This window comes from Siphateles boraxobius, unplaced genomic scaffold, assembly GCF_051911475.1.
Source record: "Siphateles boraxobius isolate OS27281-9 unplaced genomic scaffold, OSU_SipBor_1 26, whole genome shotgun sequence".
Taxonomy (NCBI): domain Eukaryota; kingdom Metazoa; phylum Chordata; class Actinopteri; order Cypriniformes; family Leuciscidae; genus Siphateles; species Siphateles boraxobius.
Genome location: NW_027508876.1, coordinates 22,095,001 through 22,108,271, shown reverse-complemented (window position 1 = coordinate 22,108,271; position 13,271 = coordinate 22,095,001). Strand labels below are relative to the sequence as shown.

At 38.1% G+C, this 13,271-nt stretch overlaps 2 protein-coding genes across 2 annotated transcripts in view; one reads left to right on the top strand and one right to left on the bottom strand.

Moving 5' to 3' along the window:
- The first annotated feature begins 1,883 nt into the window (after positions 1–1,883).
- slc7a14b (solute carrier family 7 member 14b) lies at positions 1,884–10,919 on the top strand. Its single transcript, XM_077244928.1, has 7 exons — positions 1,884–2,433; positions 3,842–4,078; positions 4,188–4,405; positions 4,511–4,657; positions 5,465–5,673; positions 6,764–7,614; positions 7,987–10,919. The coding sequence occupies exons 1-7, from the start codon at positions 2,136–2,138 to the stop codon at positions 8,301–8,303; spliced, it is 2,277 nt and encodes a 758-aa protein (XP_077101043.1). The 5' UTR covers positions 1,884–2,135; the 3' UTR covers positions 8,304–10,919.
- cldn11b (claudin 11b) overlaps positions 10,863–13,271 on the bottom strand; it is a 3,389-nt gene continuing 980 nt past the window's right edge. The window contains exon 3 of the mRNA XM_077244929.1: positions 10,863–11,974. Within this exon, the coding sequence (XP_077101044.1) occupies positions 11,715–11,974 (260 nt within the window). The 3' untranslated portion in view covers positions 10,863–11,714. The remainder of the gene's footprint in view (positions 11,975–13,271) is intronic.

Here is a 13,271-nt window from a genome sequence, read left to right as displayed (position 1 = left end):
ACAGGCCGAAAATTATTAAAGCAACCCTCATCCAGACCATGTTTCTTAAGCAAAGGCTGAACAACCGCATGCTTAAAACTATTTGGGACTACCCCATTGTTCAAAGATGAATTAATCAACACTTGGACACTGGGGCCAATTATAGGAAAAGCAGCTTTAATAATCTCTGATGGCGTCAAATAATGCCGTCATCTCCTTCAGATCTCTTACGACATTGACATCAGTATTGTTTCTGCAATAGGGAATATTTTTCTGGAGCTTTGTGTAATTGTGTGACTGATGTCTGACTTCTCTCCTTATATATAATACTCCATTCTTCTCATCTCTTCCACATAATTATTCCTCAGAATATTTCCTATTCTTTGCTCTGGAGTCTGATGACATCCGTTCTTTTGTCAGGACCAAATTTAATCACAGATCCTTTTTAAGACTTCATAATTCATTTCTACACAGAGGAGATGAGAGCCAGCCTTTATCTTTTATATTTGTCTGTAATCTGTGAAGAGTATTAACATATGGGGTAGGCTATGTATTGTTTAAAATATTGTAGTTTATATTTACGTTGATTGCTTGGGTAGGTCATATGTCTTTTATGACCTGGCATTCATTCTATTTTATATTCAATTTCCAGTTATTCACTCAATTCCGCCAGATGAAATAGAAACAGGAAAGTGAATGGGTTACTCAGACCACAATATAATTATGATGTCTATATTACGGAGACACCTGAGAGTGTTTGACGTCTGGTCTCTCCTTCTCTCTCTATCAAACTCCAAAGATAACATGGATATAACTTCCCTCCTTTTATCTGACATCATCTGGTAAATCACTGTCAGCTGTGCTTCAGTTGCTGTGTGTTTTGATAATAGCTGAGATATTGTCAGGTTGTATGAACAGAGCCTGCAGTGGGACTGGTAATTACCAACAGGCAGATCTTGGGTCTGTGATGGCAACCGCAGCTTGTCTCAGTGAGCGGCAGGCCTGCATTAGATTGAAAGAAACAAGATAGCACTGAGTGGTGATGCTATCTGCGCAGGGAAAAACAAAAGAAGGCCTTGAGGTACATGGCGGATCGAAGCAGATGGTGTGACTAACATCATAGACGACGGTTCGTAAATGGGCTTCATGCAGATAGACAACAGAAAGTAATGTGGTAAAATGATGACAGCAAATGGAAATGGAAATGTTAGGAAAAACTGTAGTTTTCAAGCCTGGAAATGTTAAGGGAAAATGCATTCAAAAGTCATTAAAATTTCTAAACTAGGTTATATTTTTATATTGTTATGCTAATCTCTAAAATATGTAAGGATTTCCAAAACAATGGGATATTTGATGCTCATATCTTAAATATTGTTTAACAATAATTGGTAATTGTTTTAACAAATTTTGGACACGTTTTATTAAGACTGTTGGGAATATCCATATATATCCATATATATATAATGCAGTAAGTATAAGTATATTATTTAATTTAGGAAAAATATATCTGCTATTATATTTTAGGAAAGAATTACCATACTAGCAGGCAACATTTTAAAAATTTGTTTGCACTTTTTTCATGCTTGTCTGTTCCAATAACGGTGAATTGTCAATGTTATATCAATGTTTATATCCTAAAACATTCTCCTCACATTGTTCTCTCTATTAGTATATCAATGTCCACTGGATATCTGATTCTCTACATATGCTAATCTGCAAGTTTAATGAGACGCGCCACCATAGCAACATTTCACCTAAATGAATGAAGGGACACTTTCTATTGTTCGGCTATTGGAATATGTTTCTCTGCAGTATTAAACCCAACATGATGTCACTGTGTTTTCTGAGTTTCATTATCTTTGGATGATATGCAATTTACTTTCCTTTTTTTGTTGTTGTTGTAGGAAGTCATTGCTGATTCAATATAGAGCATGTTGATTGATCAGCTCATGGATCCTCTCTGAGATTGTGCGATAGAGCGAGAGCGAGAGAGAGAGAGAGAGAGAGAGAGAGAGAGAGAGAGAGAGAGAGAGGAGCAAAAAATAAAGCAGGAGACAGTCATACAAGACAAGTTTAGAGGAAACACCTGGTGACACTGTCACGTAAGAGAGGACAAACCTTACCCTTCTTTCATCCGAGTCTTCCTGTTGTGGAGGATGAGTGCTGTCTTTGCTAAACTGGACCCCAGGAGAATTGAGTGGGAGTCGTCCTGGTATGGACTCCACTCACGAATCCTGCGCACTAAACCTGTGGACTCCATGCTGGAGGGCCCAGATGACCTGCATGGCACCAGACTTGCCCGTGTGCTCACTACAGTGGATCTGGTGTCACTTGGGGTGGGCAGCTGCGTGGGCACTGGCATGTATGTGGTTGCCGGGCTTGTTGCTAAGGAAATGGCAGGACCTGGAGTGATCTTGTCCTTCATCATTGCAGCTGTGGCGTCCATTCTGTCAGGTGAGACTTTATGACTGTTAACAATTTATAAATATTTAGCAATTTAGAGTGTTAAAAAATCACTGCTGGTGCTCTAATATAAATAGGCCTCTCATCTTTCCAGTCGACTTTAAAATAGCATATTTGATGTTTTTCATATGTGCCCTTGACCCCACCTGTCTGTAATTACAGGCAGCTGTGATGATGTTTTCATTGCTTTATTTAGATTAAATTCTTTAAATTTAAGTCTAAAGTTCATGAACCCACAGCAATAATCTATGTTTGGGTCTTTTAGCTATAGCCTTCAGAAGTTGTGATATGACAAAGTATTTTATAAAAAAAAAAAAGAAAAAAAAAAACCAGACCCATTGTAAACCAGAACCATCAAGACCCAGTTCTAGACCAGATCCTAACCCCAAGACTGAGACTTGTCAGATGAAAAATAAAATAATAAAATGCTGAATTTATTATTGAATTTATTTCAAACACCAAACAGTCAAGTTTTGTCTTTGTTTACAATTTTCAAATAAATAAATACAAATTAATAAATTTTAATAAATCAAAAATTCCACGTATATAAAAGTATTACATAAGTGCATTATTATATAAATATACTTTCAATATAAATTAACATAAGGTTATACAAATATAAAGGTGAATTTAATAATAATAATAATAATAATAACTAATTTCTACATAAATTATAAAAATAAATAATTTTACATTTCCAATAAAACTGTCAGGGTTTGGGTAGGTGAAAGGAGCGAGGACTCAAGTGCAGGACAATGAATATTTATTGAGCATAAAAATGAATGACTTGACTTGATTGAACGGCAGAGAAACATACATGCAACAACGAACTAGCACAGGACTGCAAACACAGGGAGACTAAATAGGGAGAGCAAACAAAGCATGAAGTGAGGGATGCAAATTAATCAATAATCAGGTAACAAGATGGGCGGGGTTAGACAATTGACAGGAAAGCACATGTACAAGATGAACATGCAGCTAATGAGAACACTTATAACCCAGGTGTTCACACAAAACATGACAACATGAAAGCACGCAGCCATTGATAAACACAAGCTGCATGCAACACAGCATAAGACAAAACATGACATGAAAGCACACAAAACAAGGCACACAGACAAGAAAAAACAGGAGTGTCAGGGCTCTGTCACAAAACCAAGAAATAGACTAGACAGAAGTGACAGCACCCTGACAAAAACTTAGTAAACATAAAGCATGGTAAACTTTCACTATATATTACGTTATCATAATAAACAGACAATGAAAACACATAAGTTGAGATACAAATCCAGTCCAAAGCCACGTCCAAATATACCTCAAAATTTCACAAATCATTACTTTAAGTACATTGCTCTATAATGTACTTGCTAAACAGCTAATCTCAGGGCTTTTCACACAGGGGTCTGCTATGCTGAGTTTGGAGTGAGAGTGCCCAAGACAACAGGCTCTGCCTACACGTACAGTTATGTCACAGTGGGAGAATTTGTAGCCTTTTTCATTGGTTGGAATCTCATCTTGGAGTATCTGATTGGTACAGCTGCGGGGGCCAGTGCACTGAGCAGCATGTTTGACTCTTTAGCCAATCACACCATCAGCCGCTACATGATCAACCATATTGGAACGTTGAATGGCCTGGGTGAGTGTCCATAGTAATGATGCTACACAAATTGTTTGTCTGGTTTATGGGGTCTTTATGTTGACGTTCATCACACAGCTAATTTATTTGTCCATGCATCTCATATCAGGTAAAGGAGAAGAATCTTATCCAGACCTGCTGGCTCTGGTGATCGCTATGTTGGTGACGGTGGTTGTGGGTTTAGGGGTGAAAAATTCTGTGAGCCTCAATAATGTGCTGAATGTTATTAACTTAGTCGTGTGGGTCTTCATGGTGATTGCCGGACTGTTTTTCCTTTCTGAAGCCAACTGGGAGGATGGGAGGTTTCTTCCCTATGGCTGGTCAGGGGTAAGAATGTTAACTGTAGGGGGAAAAAATGCATGAATCCATTTATTGAATGGGATGTTTAGCAAAATGACCTATAGAGATCAGTAAATATTGTGTGTTCTGTAGGTCATGCAAGGAGCTGCAACCTGTTTCTACGCCTTCATTGGCTTTGATATTATCGCCACTACTGGAGAAGAGGCCAAGAGCCCAGACACTTCCATTCCATATGCCATAACGGCCTCTCTCGTCACCTGTCTCACGGCGTACGTCTCTGTGAGTACAGCGACTCCTCTCACACTCCAGTACTAAACTGCATGTGAACTTAGGATAATAATTAATTATGTTGAACACAATCATTTTTAACAAGTTTTCCAATATCATATAGTTAATCTATAGTTAAATCTGCTTTCTAAAGACTTGTTAGATTAATCGTGATTATTATTACTGACAGCCATATTTTTTAATTGTTAAAAATAAAAACAAAATTACATATAATTTGTCTTTCTATGGAGTTTCCTCTAATTATTTTCACAATTTAATTATTTTCCTTTAATTATTGTCACAATTATCTTGTTGGCTGGGGCTTGTCAGACAGTGTTCTCTATAACAATTCATTCACAATTATTTTTTTCAAAATTACATCAATTCATACTGTAAGTGCGCTGCAAAAAGATAGATAGATATTTGCTATGTGGAATATTTAAAGGACAGACACCGCATGTGAGTATTTCAGCCTACCTTGCACATTCACACAATTCAATTCAAGCACTTTAGAGCTGAGATTTATTTAAGTTCTCTATCTCCAGAGGCCCAATCCTGATCCCTAGAGTTGAATACCTCTGCTCATTCTTTTTCAAATATTAATCTGAAAGCGATTACCTTTTACCCTCCTGAGACAGATTAAATGAGTCACATGTGTATAATGGAGCTGGAGGAATCATCCTACAGCCTCCATCCACAACCACACCTAAATGAGATCTGGAATGAGAGTGTTTTCCTGAGGACATTTTATGCAATGTATTGCAAATTGTTTTGACAAACTGCCAAATAATAACAATTTTACCTGTTTATATGTCTTAGGTGAGTGTGATTCTGACATTGTTGGTGCCATTTAACCTGATTGATGGAGATGCTCCGCTTATGGAAATGTTTGCCAATCATGGCTTCCTGGCAGGGAAGTATATCGTAGCCATGGGTGCTGTTGCAGGACTCACCGTCAGCCTGCTGGGATCTCTGTTTCCGATGCCCAGAGTCATCTATGCCATGGCGGGAGATGGTCTGCTCTTCAGGTACAATAATTAGTTTCAAGGGAAGTCAGTTCACTTAGCAGCCATATTTGCAATGCCTCCTGGCAGCTACTTCAGGCATGCAATGCCAACTTCTATCTATTTGAATGGGAAAGTACAGAATTCTCAAAAACTAACATTTAAATAACATTTAAATCAAATCACCAACAAAATCTGACAAGAACTGTCCCAAAGTGTTTCTTATGCTCCAATAAAAAATGTGTATATTTCATGTTGGCTCAGCCAATGTGCATGTGCAGTCCTAAGAGTGCGAACTCTAGTTTCTATGGGAAATGGACCTTCTAACAGCAGCTACAGTGATGAAATAACTTAAACTAATAGTTTAAGAGAGTCGGGTTCCAGAAGTAAAAACTCCAATTATTTTCTCTATAGTGAAATCATTTTTAATGATAACCTTTTAAAGACTGGCCTGATGTGAGTTCCGAGGTTGTTAATCAACGGTATATGCTTTTGTTGGATCTATCTCTACTTTCATGTCAAGAAATGTTTCTACTTGGTGCCACTAGTGTCACAAAACTACATACTTATGTCTTATGTCTATAATTAATATATTTATAATATAAAAAAGTTTTCTTTTTGTCAGAATTGGAAATACTTTTTTCTTCAAATAAATGTGTGTAATGTTGTGATTCACCTCATAGCTGGTTGGCTTGGTTAATGGCTTATCATGCTTTTATATGACATTTTAAAAGTCCCAGACAGCAACATAGTGTCGGCCCAGATCCAGCCAACATCTGGTACGTGCGGAATCCACATGTACCAGATGTGGCCCAGGTCTGGGCCAACACTATGTTGCTGTCTGGGTATGAATGGAAAATATTATTCCGGAACCAACACTGCTGAAAAAGTGGACAGGTACTAATGCACTCTAGTGGCAATTGCCTGTTGTATTTAGAAGGCGGGACTTCTATTACTAGAGCCGCCATATTGCGTGTTACAGTTTCTCCTATTCATATCAATAGGAGTGCACTGTATTGCAGTCTTTTATATGTGTACAGCCCTTTCTTCTTGTTATGCTCATATGCTGATTTTTACAGGCATTTCATCCTAAGTTTGGTTGTGTGTTTGCCAGGTTCCTGTCCTTTGTGAGTCCCCACACAGAGACCCCCGTGGTGGCCTGTGCTGTATCAGGGTCTCTGGCTGCTCTTTTGGCTCTCCTGGTGAGTCTGAGAGACCTGATCGAGATGATGTCCATCGGCACGCTGCTGGCCTACACGCTGGTGTCGGTGTGTGTGCTACTACTGCGATATCAGCCCGATAAAGACAGCTTCACCAGTTTTCTCACAGAGCAGGAAGAGGAGGAACGGAAGAGAAAAGAGGAATTAATGGCAGCTAGTGAGAAGGACATGAACTCACCTTGTGGAGAAGGGTATGCCGACAACCCCTGTGGGGCCAAGAACCTCCCCTCCAAAGGAGACGATGAAACGCTGATTGAAAAGTCGGTTTCTGGGGGCTACCAGTCGGATAGTTCTGGCTTCGGCGTTGGAGATAATGGCATCGAGGCGGACGACTCCGGTAGTCTCTTGAAACGCGTATTGGGGTCTCAGTATTACACTATGCGGATGCGTTTGGGCCTGCCGAATGTGGGCGATAGGCCCACTCCTGCAACAGGACGTACTGTTACTTCCTGCGTTCTCCTTTTCTTCATCCTGACATTCTTTCTATGGATGCTCGTCATTTACGGCTTCGACCGGGTTTCAGGAGGAGCCAGCTGGGCAATACTGCCTTTTATAATTACTATAATTATCCTCATGGTTACTTTGGTAATTATTATTCTTCGACAACCTGAGAACCCTAAAAAGCTGCCTTACATGGCGCCCTGTGTGCCCTTTGTGCCCACAGCTGCCATGCTGGTGAACATATACCTCATGCTCAAACTATCCACCATCACCTGGGTGCGCTTTGTGGTGTGGTGCTCACTAGGTAGGCCAAGTCTTCTCTTTATATATGCTCCATATATTCCCAATCATCTGCAAAGGGCCATTCAAACCAAGAACGATGACTATAAAGATAACTGTAACGATAACTATATTACCATCCACACACCAACGTATGATAATATTCTGTTTATTATAAGCACATGCTGAAGATATTTCATCTGCTGCTTTAAATGCTTCAGCTCTTTAAAGTCGAATGGATTCTGATTGGCTGTCAGTGTTTTAATTGCTCATCATCTGGAAAAAATCTGATGTTGTGGACTTCCCTATTCTCATACTATCAAAACAATTATTAAAATGTAGTATTCTAGTTATGATGTGAAAGGGCCTTATCTGACCCCATCTCTTCACCCTACAGGTGTGCTGATCTATTTTAGCTATGGGATGTGGAACAGCTCACTGGAACTCAGCGCTAGAGAGGAAGCAGCTCACGCCAGCTCATACCAAAGGTACGACACGGAGGTCGACGACAGCTTCAATGTTGATGAAGACCTCCCTCCTCAGGACGACGAAGAGGAGGGACAGTACCAGGGCTGGGCAGCTGAGGAGCGTGGCTATCAGTACCAGCAGCAGGATGATGAACAGAGACCATCCAACAGTCACAATTACAGAAGTAAAGGCAGGACCAATAAAGGCTTTGAGGAGCTGGTCAATGAAGAGTATTCACCGGAGTGAGCAATATAGACTAAACCGTTGTCGCAGTAGAGGTTGGATTTGGGTGACCATGATTTTTCCAAATAGAATATGTTCCTGGATCGATGAAATTACTGACAAAAATGTGAAGAGAGTTACCACAACCATAACGAAGCCGAAGGGAAAATGTGCATGAGCATTAATTAAACAATTTTAATCAAAATATACTGTTGGCAAAATATGACGAGAAAAGTAACGCTACTGCAAGGATTTTTAAAGAAGTAAATAAATTCTATACATAGAATAATCTAGGATATAAGAGAATAATATAAATATACAGTATATAAACATAAAATAAATATTACAAACTGTACAAATTGCAAATACAAAAGTGAACCTTAACTAAATACCGTGCTAGTCAGAATGTAGGTCGCGTTGTCTTTCCACATTAACACTCTAAAACACAGACAATGACTAAACCAAAGGGTTTACAGGTGAACAGGTTTGTAATTAAAGGGGTCCTATTATGCCCTTTTACGAAGTCTTGATTTTGTTTTTTGGGTGTACTAGAATATGCTTTCATGCTTGATTGTTCAAAACCACATTATTTTTCACATATTTTACATTATTACAACCATTCCCAGTCTGTCCCGAACACGTTGTTTAGTTCTGGTTTCAATGAAGCCCCTCCTTCCGAAATACGAAATGTGCTGTGATTGGTAAGCTGGCCCAGTGTGTTGTGATTAATTAGCAGCGTTGTAGTTCTTAGAAAGTGGATTCTGTTAAATAAAATATCTCTCCTTGGAGTGGACTTTTGAGGTTTGTAACATTGCAGATCTTTTTTATGCTCAAACAGCAACATTACACAATAACTAAAGTTGAAAAAGTGAAAAAGCGTTTACACTTAAACTTTACATTTAAATTAAGATCACAGACCGCAACATAGTGTTGGCCCAGATCTGGGCCACATCTGGAACATGTGAATTCCACACCTCCCTTGATCTGGGCCTACACTACGTTGCTGTCTAAGGTGAATGGAAAATATTATTTCCGGAACCAACACTGCTGATTAAATGGGCAGGTACTAATGCACTCTAGTGGCAATTTCCTGTTGTATTGAGAAGGCGGGACTTCTATTACTAGAGCCGCCATATTGCGTGTTACAGTTTCTCCTATTTATATCAATAGGAGTGCACTGTCTTGGCTAATATAAATCTGATATAGATATAGATCTGGGCTGACACTATATTGCCGTCTGGGTTATAAAAATTTTCAATATTGTATTTAATTTTGGCTCATTTATGGCAGGGACTTGGTTCTATCCATTCCTAGACAGCAACATTGTGTCGGCCCAGATCGGGGCCCCATCTGGTACATGTGGATTCCACGTGTACCAGATGTGGGCCGGATCTGAGCCGACACTGTTGCTGTCTGGGAATTGTTTGTTGATTGGATGGAGGCAGATCTGAATGCGAGCTTGCGTTCGATTGTAAGAAAGGGGCGGAGTTTAAGCAGACGAAATGTTTGGAGATGTCTGGCATACGTTACCAGAGAGAAGTCTTTCATTTCACTGTAAGTTTGAGTTTTTTGAAAATGAATGCGTTTGTGAATTGTTCACAATAAAATCATTAACATTTATTTAGAAAACAAATTTTAATTTACATTTCATGCCAACTTTAAGTTTATGTAAATAAGTATGACATGACAAAATAAATAAATAAAATATTTTAGTCAAAATATAAAAACTATTGTTTAAAAAAAACGGTGTAAAACAAACAATTTTAATTAAGAACTCATGAAACTGGTTTTGTAGTTAATGGTTAGGGTTAGTTGTAGTCCCAACAAAAATGTTAATCCCGGAACATATTCTATTTTAAATAATCAGTCACTGATGGATTTCCTAGGTTTGATAGTGTTGTTAATCATGTCTCACTAGTTATTAAAACATTTTTGAGTGTATTTCATTGTGAAAAAAATCTTAAAACAGGTTGTTAAATGCATTTGCACCTTGTGATGGATAAGTGACTTATCTATAAGGATGTTTAGACCCGTTTTTTATTGAGGCTTCTTAAGTGCCTTTAAATAATCCCTTCTTAATGTTATTCTTCTAAAATCAAATGTCATGTCTGATGTGAACTGCTGTTTCAGTGTTGGATTTAAAATCGCACAGTACTCTTTTACTCTGAGATGTTACTTAGATCCTAAACCAATGCCCCCCGTATAAAAACTCAAGATGCCTCTTTAATGTAAAAACCAATGCAAGTTGTTACTACATGAGCAGAACCCCCCTAAAGATGCATTGAGTGGACTTTTCACCTTGCATCATCTTCACAGATGTGTTGGATCTAAAATCTCAAGCGCTCCCTTGAATTCAAGGGGAAATATTATGATTGGCTCCCTGTGAAAGCTTAATAGTTCTCAAAATATTTTGCGACATCGATATCAAATTCTTTCTATGTTGGTTTGTAGAAATGTCTTACTCTTGTGGTTTCACCCTTGTTAAGGTTTGCACGAGGATATTTACATTTCTTCCCTACAGCTGTGCGTATAATCATTCTGATTCAGAACACATGTAAATACACAGAGATCAAGGGTTATATGTTTGAGAAGAATACAAATATATTTAAAGTGAAATATTAAAAATCATATATTTTACAAGCACTGTCTTTTTTGTGTTGTCATCATCAGCCAAAACAATAATGATTTGCATTTTAAAAATAATATTTAGTGGGTTCATGTTTTCATTCAGACACGTTAAATCATGAGACCGCATGGCGATTTTGAACATATCACTCAACATGCATAACATAGTGGACATTATATGATGTGAACTACCAAAGACCGCATAAAATAATACATTTCCACAATAAATCAATCACAGACCATATGAGGCCTGAAAAATGACCCGGATTCCTGTTACAGGAATACAAAGAAAGAAATATAGGAAGTTCCTGTTTTTTCTCAAATTTCAGATGCTGATTTCCTAGGAGGTTGTGTTCAGGATGCTGTGAGACACTCTCCAGGAAAACAGTGCAGATGACATCTGGTCATTTTACCACACAGGTTTCCTTTCTGTCTGTACATGCTTTCTTAAATGTCGGCATTAACTAATAAGCATTAAGTTATTAAGTAAAGAATGTTTTAAAATGATGACACTGGAAAATAAAATATAGGAGCAAAATGAATATTTTGTGAATAGTCTATGAAAAAACATGCCCTAAGGAACTGGAAGAGAGAACTCTTTCCCTTTGGATTCATTTCAACGTCTGTTCAAACAAAGCCTTTAATGTTCAAACGTCTGCGAGCACAAGTTTCCACTGAATTCTCTGTACCCTCCAAATCACATGTTTGCAGTCAAACCATGGCAGTAGAAAGCAAATTCTTCACATATTTCATTGGTGTGTTTGAGCTTTTTTGAGGTAAACTCGTATTATCCAGTCTTTATCTCCGCTCTCACACATGTGCGCTCTTGGCATGACTGTTTATAGGAGGGCCGAGGTTAGCAACTCCACCGTGTTTTGAGTAGTAGTAGTGGTTTTCAGGATTCTGAGTTGGGCTGTCGCCCTTTGAGCAACAGATCATCATCGAGCTGCCAAAAAAACAGAGGGCTGAACCGACCCATCCAGCATACAGGGAGAATCCAAATGACATCAGACCGTCCTCATGAAGCACTCCAATAGGAAACCACACCGTCGACACTATCCCACACAGAGCTGAAACAAAATGAAGGGCACTATAATGTTCTACATAATGACAGCACCATAATCATGGAGAATAACAGACTGACTTACAAGCATCATATTAGGAGTTATATTAAAAATCGGTCAGACAGAGTTGACCATGACTGGCTCTTCCACTCTAACAGGATGTAGGAAATCTGGATGTTTTATAGTTACTTCAGTCAAGGACATTTTCAGCCCTGTATGTTGAAAGCATGATTTCAGGGAGGATATGAGCAAACACAGGACAACATCTAGCATTTTGCTTAGAACTGCTAAATTTTCGTAGAGTGTAATACATTTCTGTCATTTCGATTCTGGAGTAATACACTAGTGGGTTGTTTACAGGAAATGGTATCATTTGAATGACTGTACAAGGCATGGTACACAATTGTTATTGGTTAAATGCGTTTTGGTAAAAAATAAAATTACAATGATGGGGTTGAAGAAGTGTAGCACTTTACTCAAGGTTCCAAAAGGGTTCCCCAAAAAAACTTTCAGTGACAGCTAGTGTTTAAAAGAACATTTCTTTTCTTAGTGTGTAGAACATTTAATATATGAAGCACGAATATTTTTTTTTCACTCTAAAGAACCTTTTGTGGTTCCATGGATGTTAAAAGGTTTTTTATGAAAGCATACAACCTATATTTTTAAGAGTGTAGGCCTAATGTTGCTTATGGTAAATATTACTTTAAAAAGTTGAATCCACATATTTAGAAAGGAAAGTTCACTTAAAAATACACTATTTATTCCCCATTAGCTGAAAATCCTAACAATTGGTCTTTGCATTAGAGTTTATTAGCGAGATTTTTTTTCTTCAATTAATCGATTGATCCGGTTCATTTGTTCACAATTAGACTGATCCAATTCTTAAGTTCACTCACTCACAACTATTCCTAATGAATATATAATGACTTTTGGTCATTTTGTCAAAAAAGGTTATCCAATGACTTCAGAAGACTTGGAATACAGCACACAAACCATGTGAACTACATGTGCTTCTAAGAAAATTGTATGATATTTTCTACTTCCTATTTTATGCTGGTTTTGTTTCCTTTCCTTTCCTTTACTAACTTGAGTCCCTCAGTCCCCATTCATGCATTAAAAAGAGCAACAACTAGCACATTATAAATTGTTTCCCCCCAGGTTTCAAAGACCAGGCTTAAGCTAGTCCCGGACTAAAATGCATGTTTGAGCTGTTTTAACTGAAAGCAACTTGTACTGACATAATAATCTTAAAATATCAGTGCCATTTTTTTATCTCAAGATGCACACCAGTAATGTTTTTTTC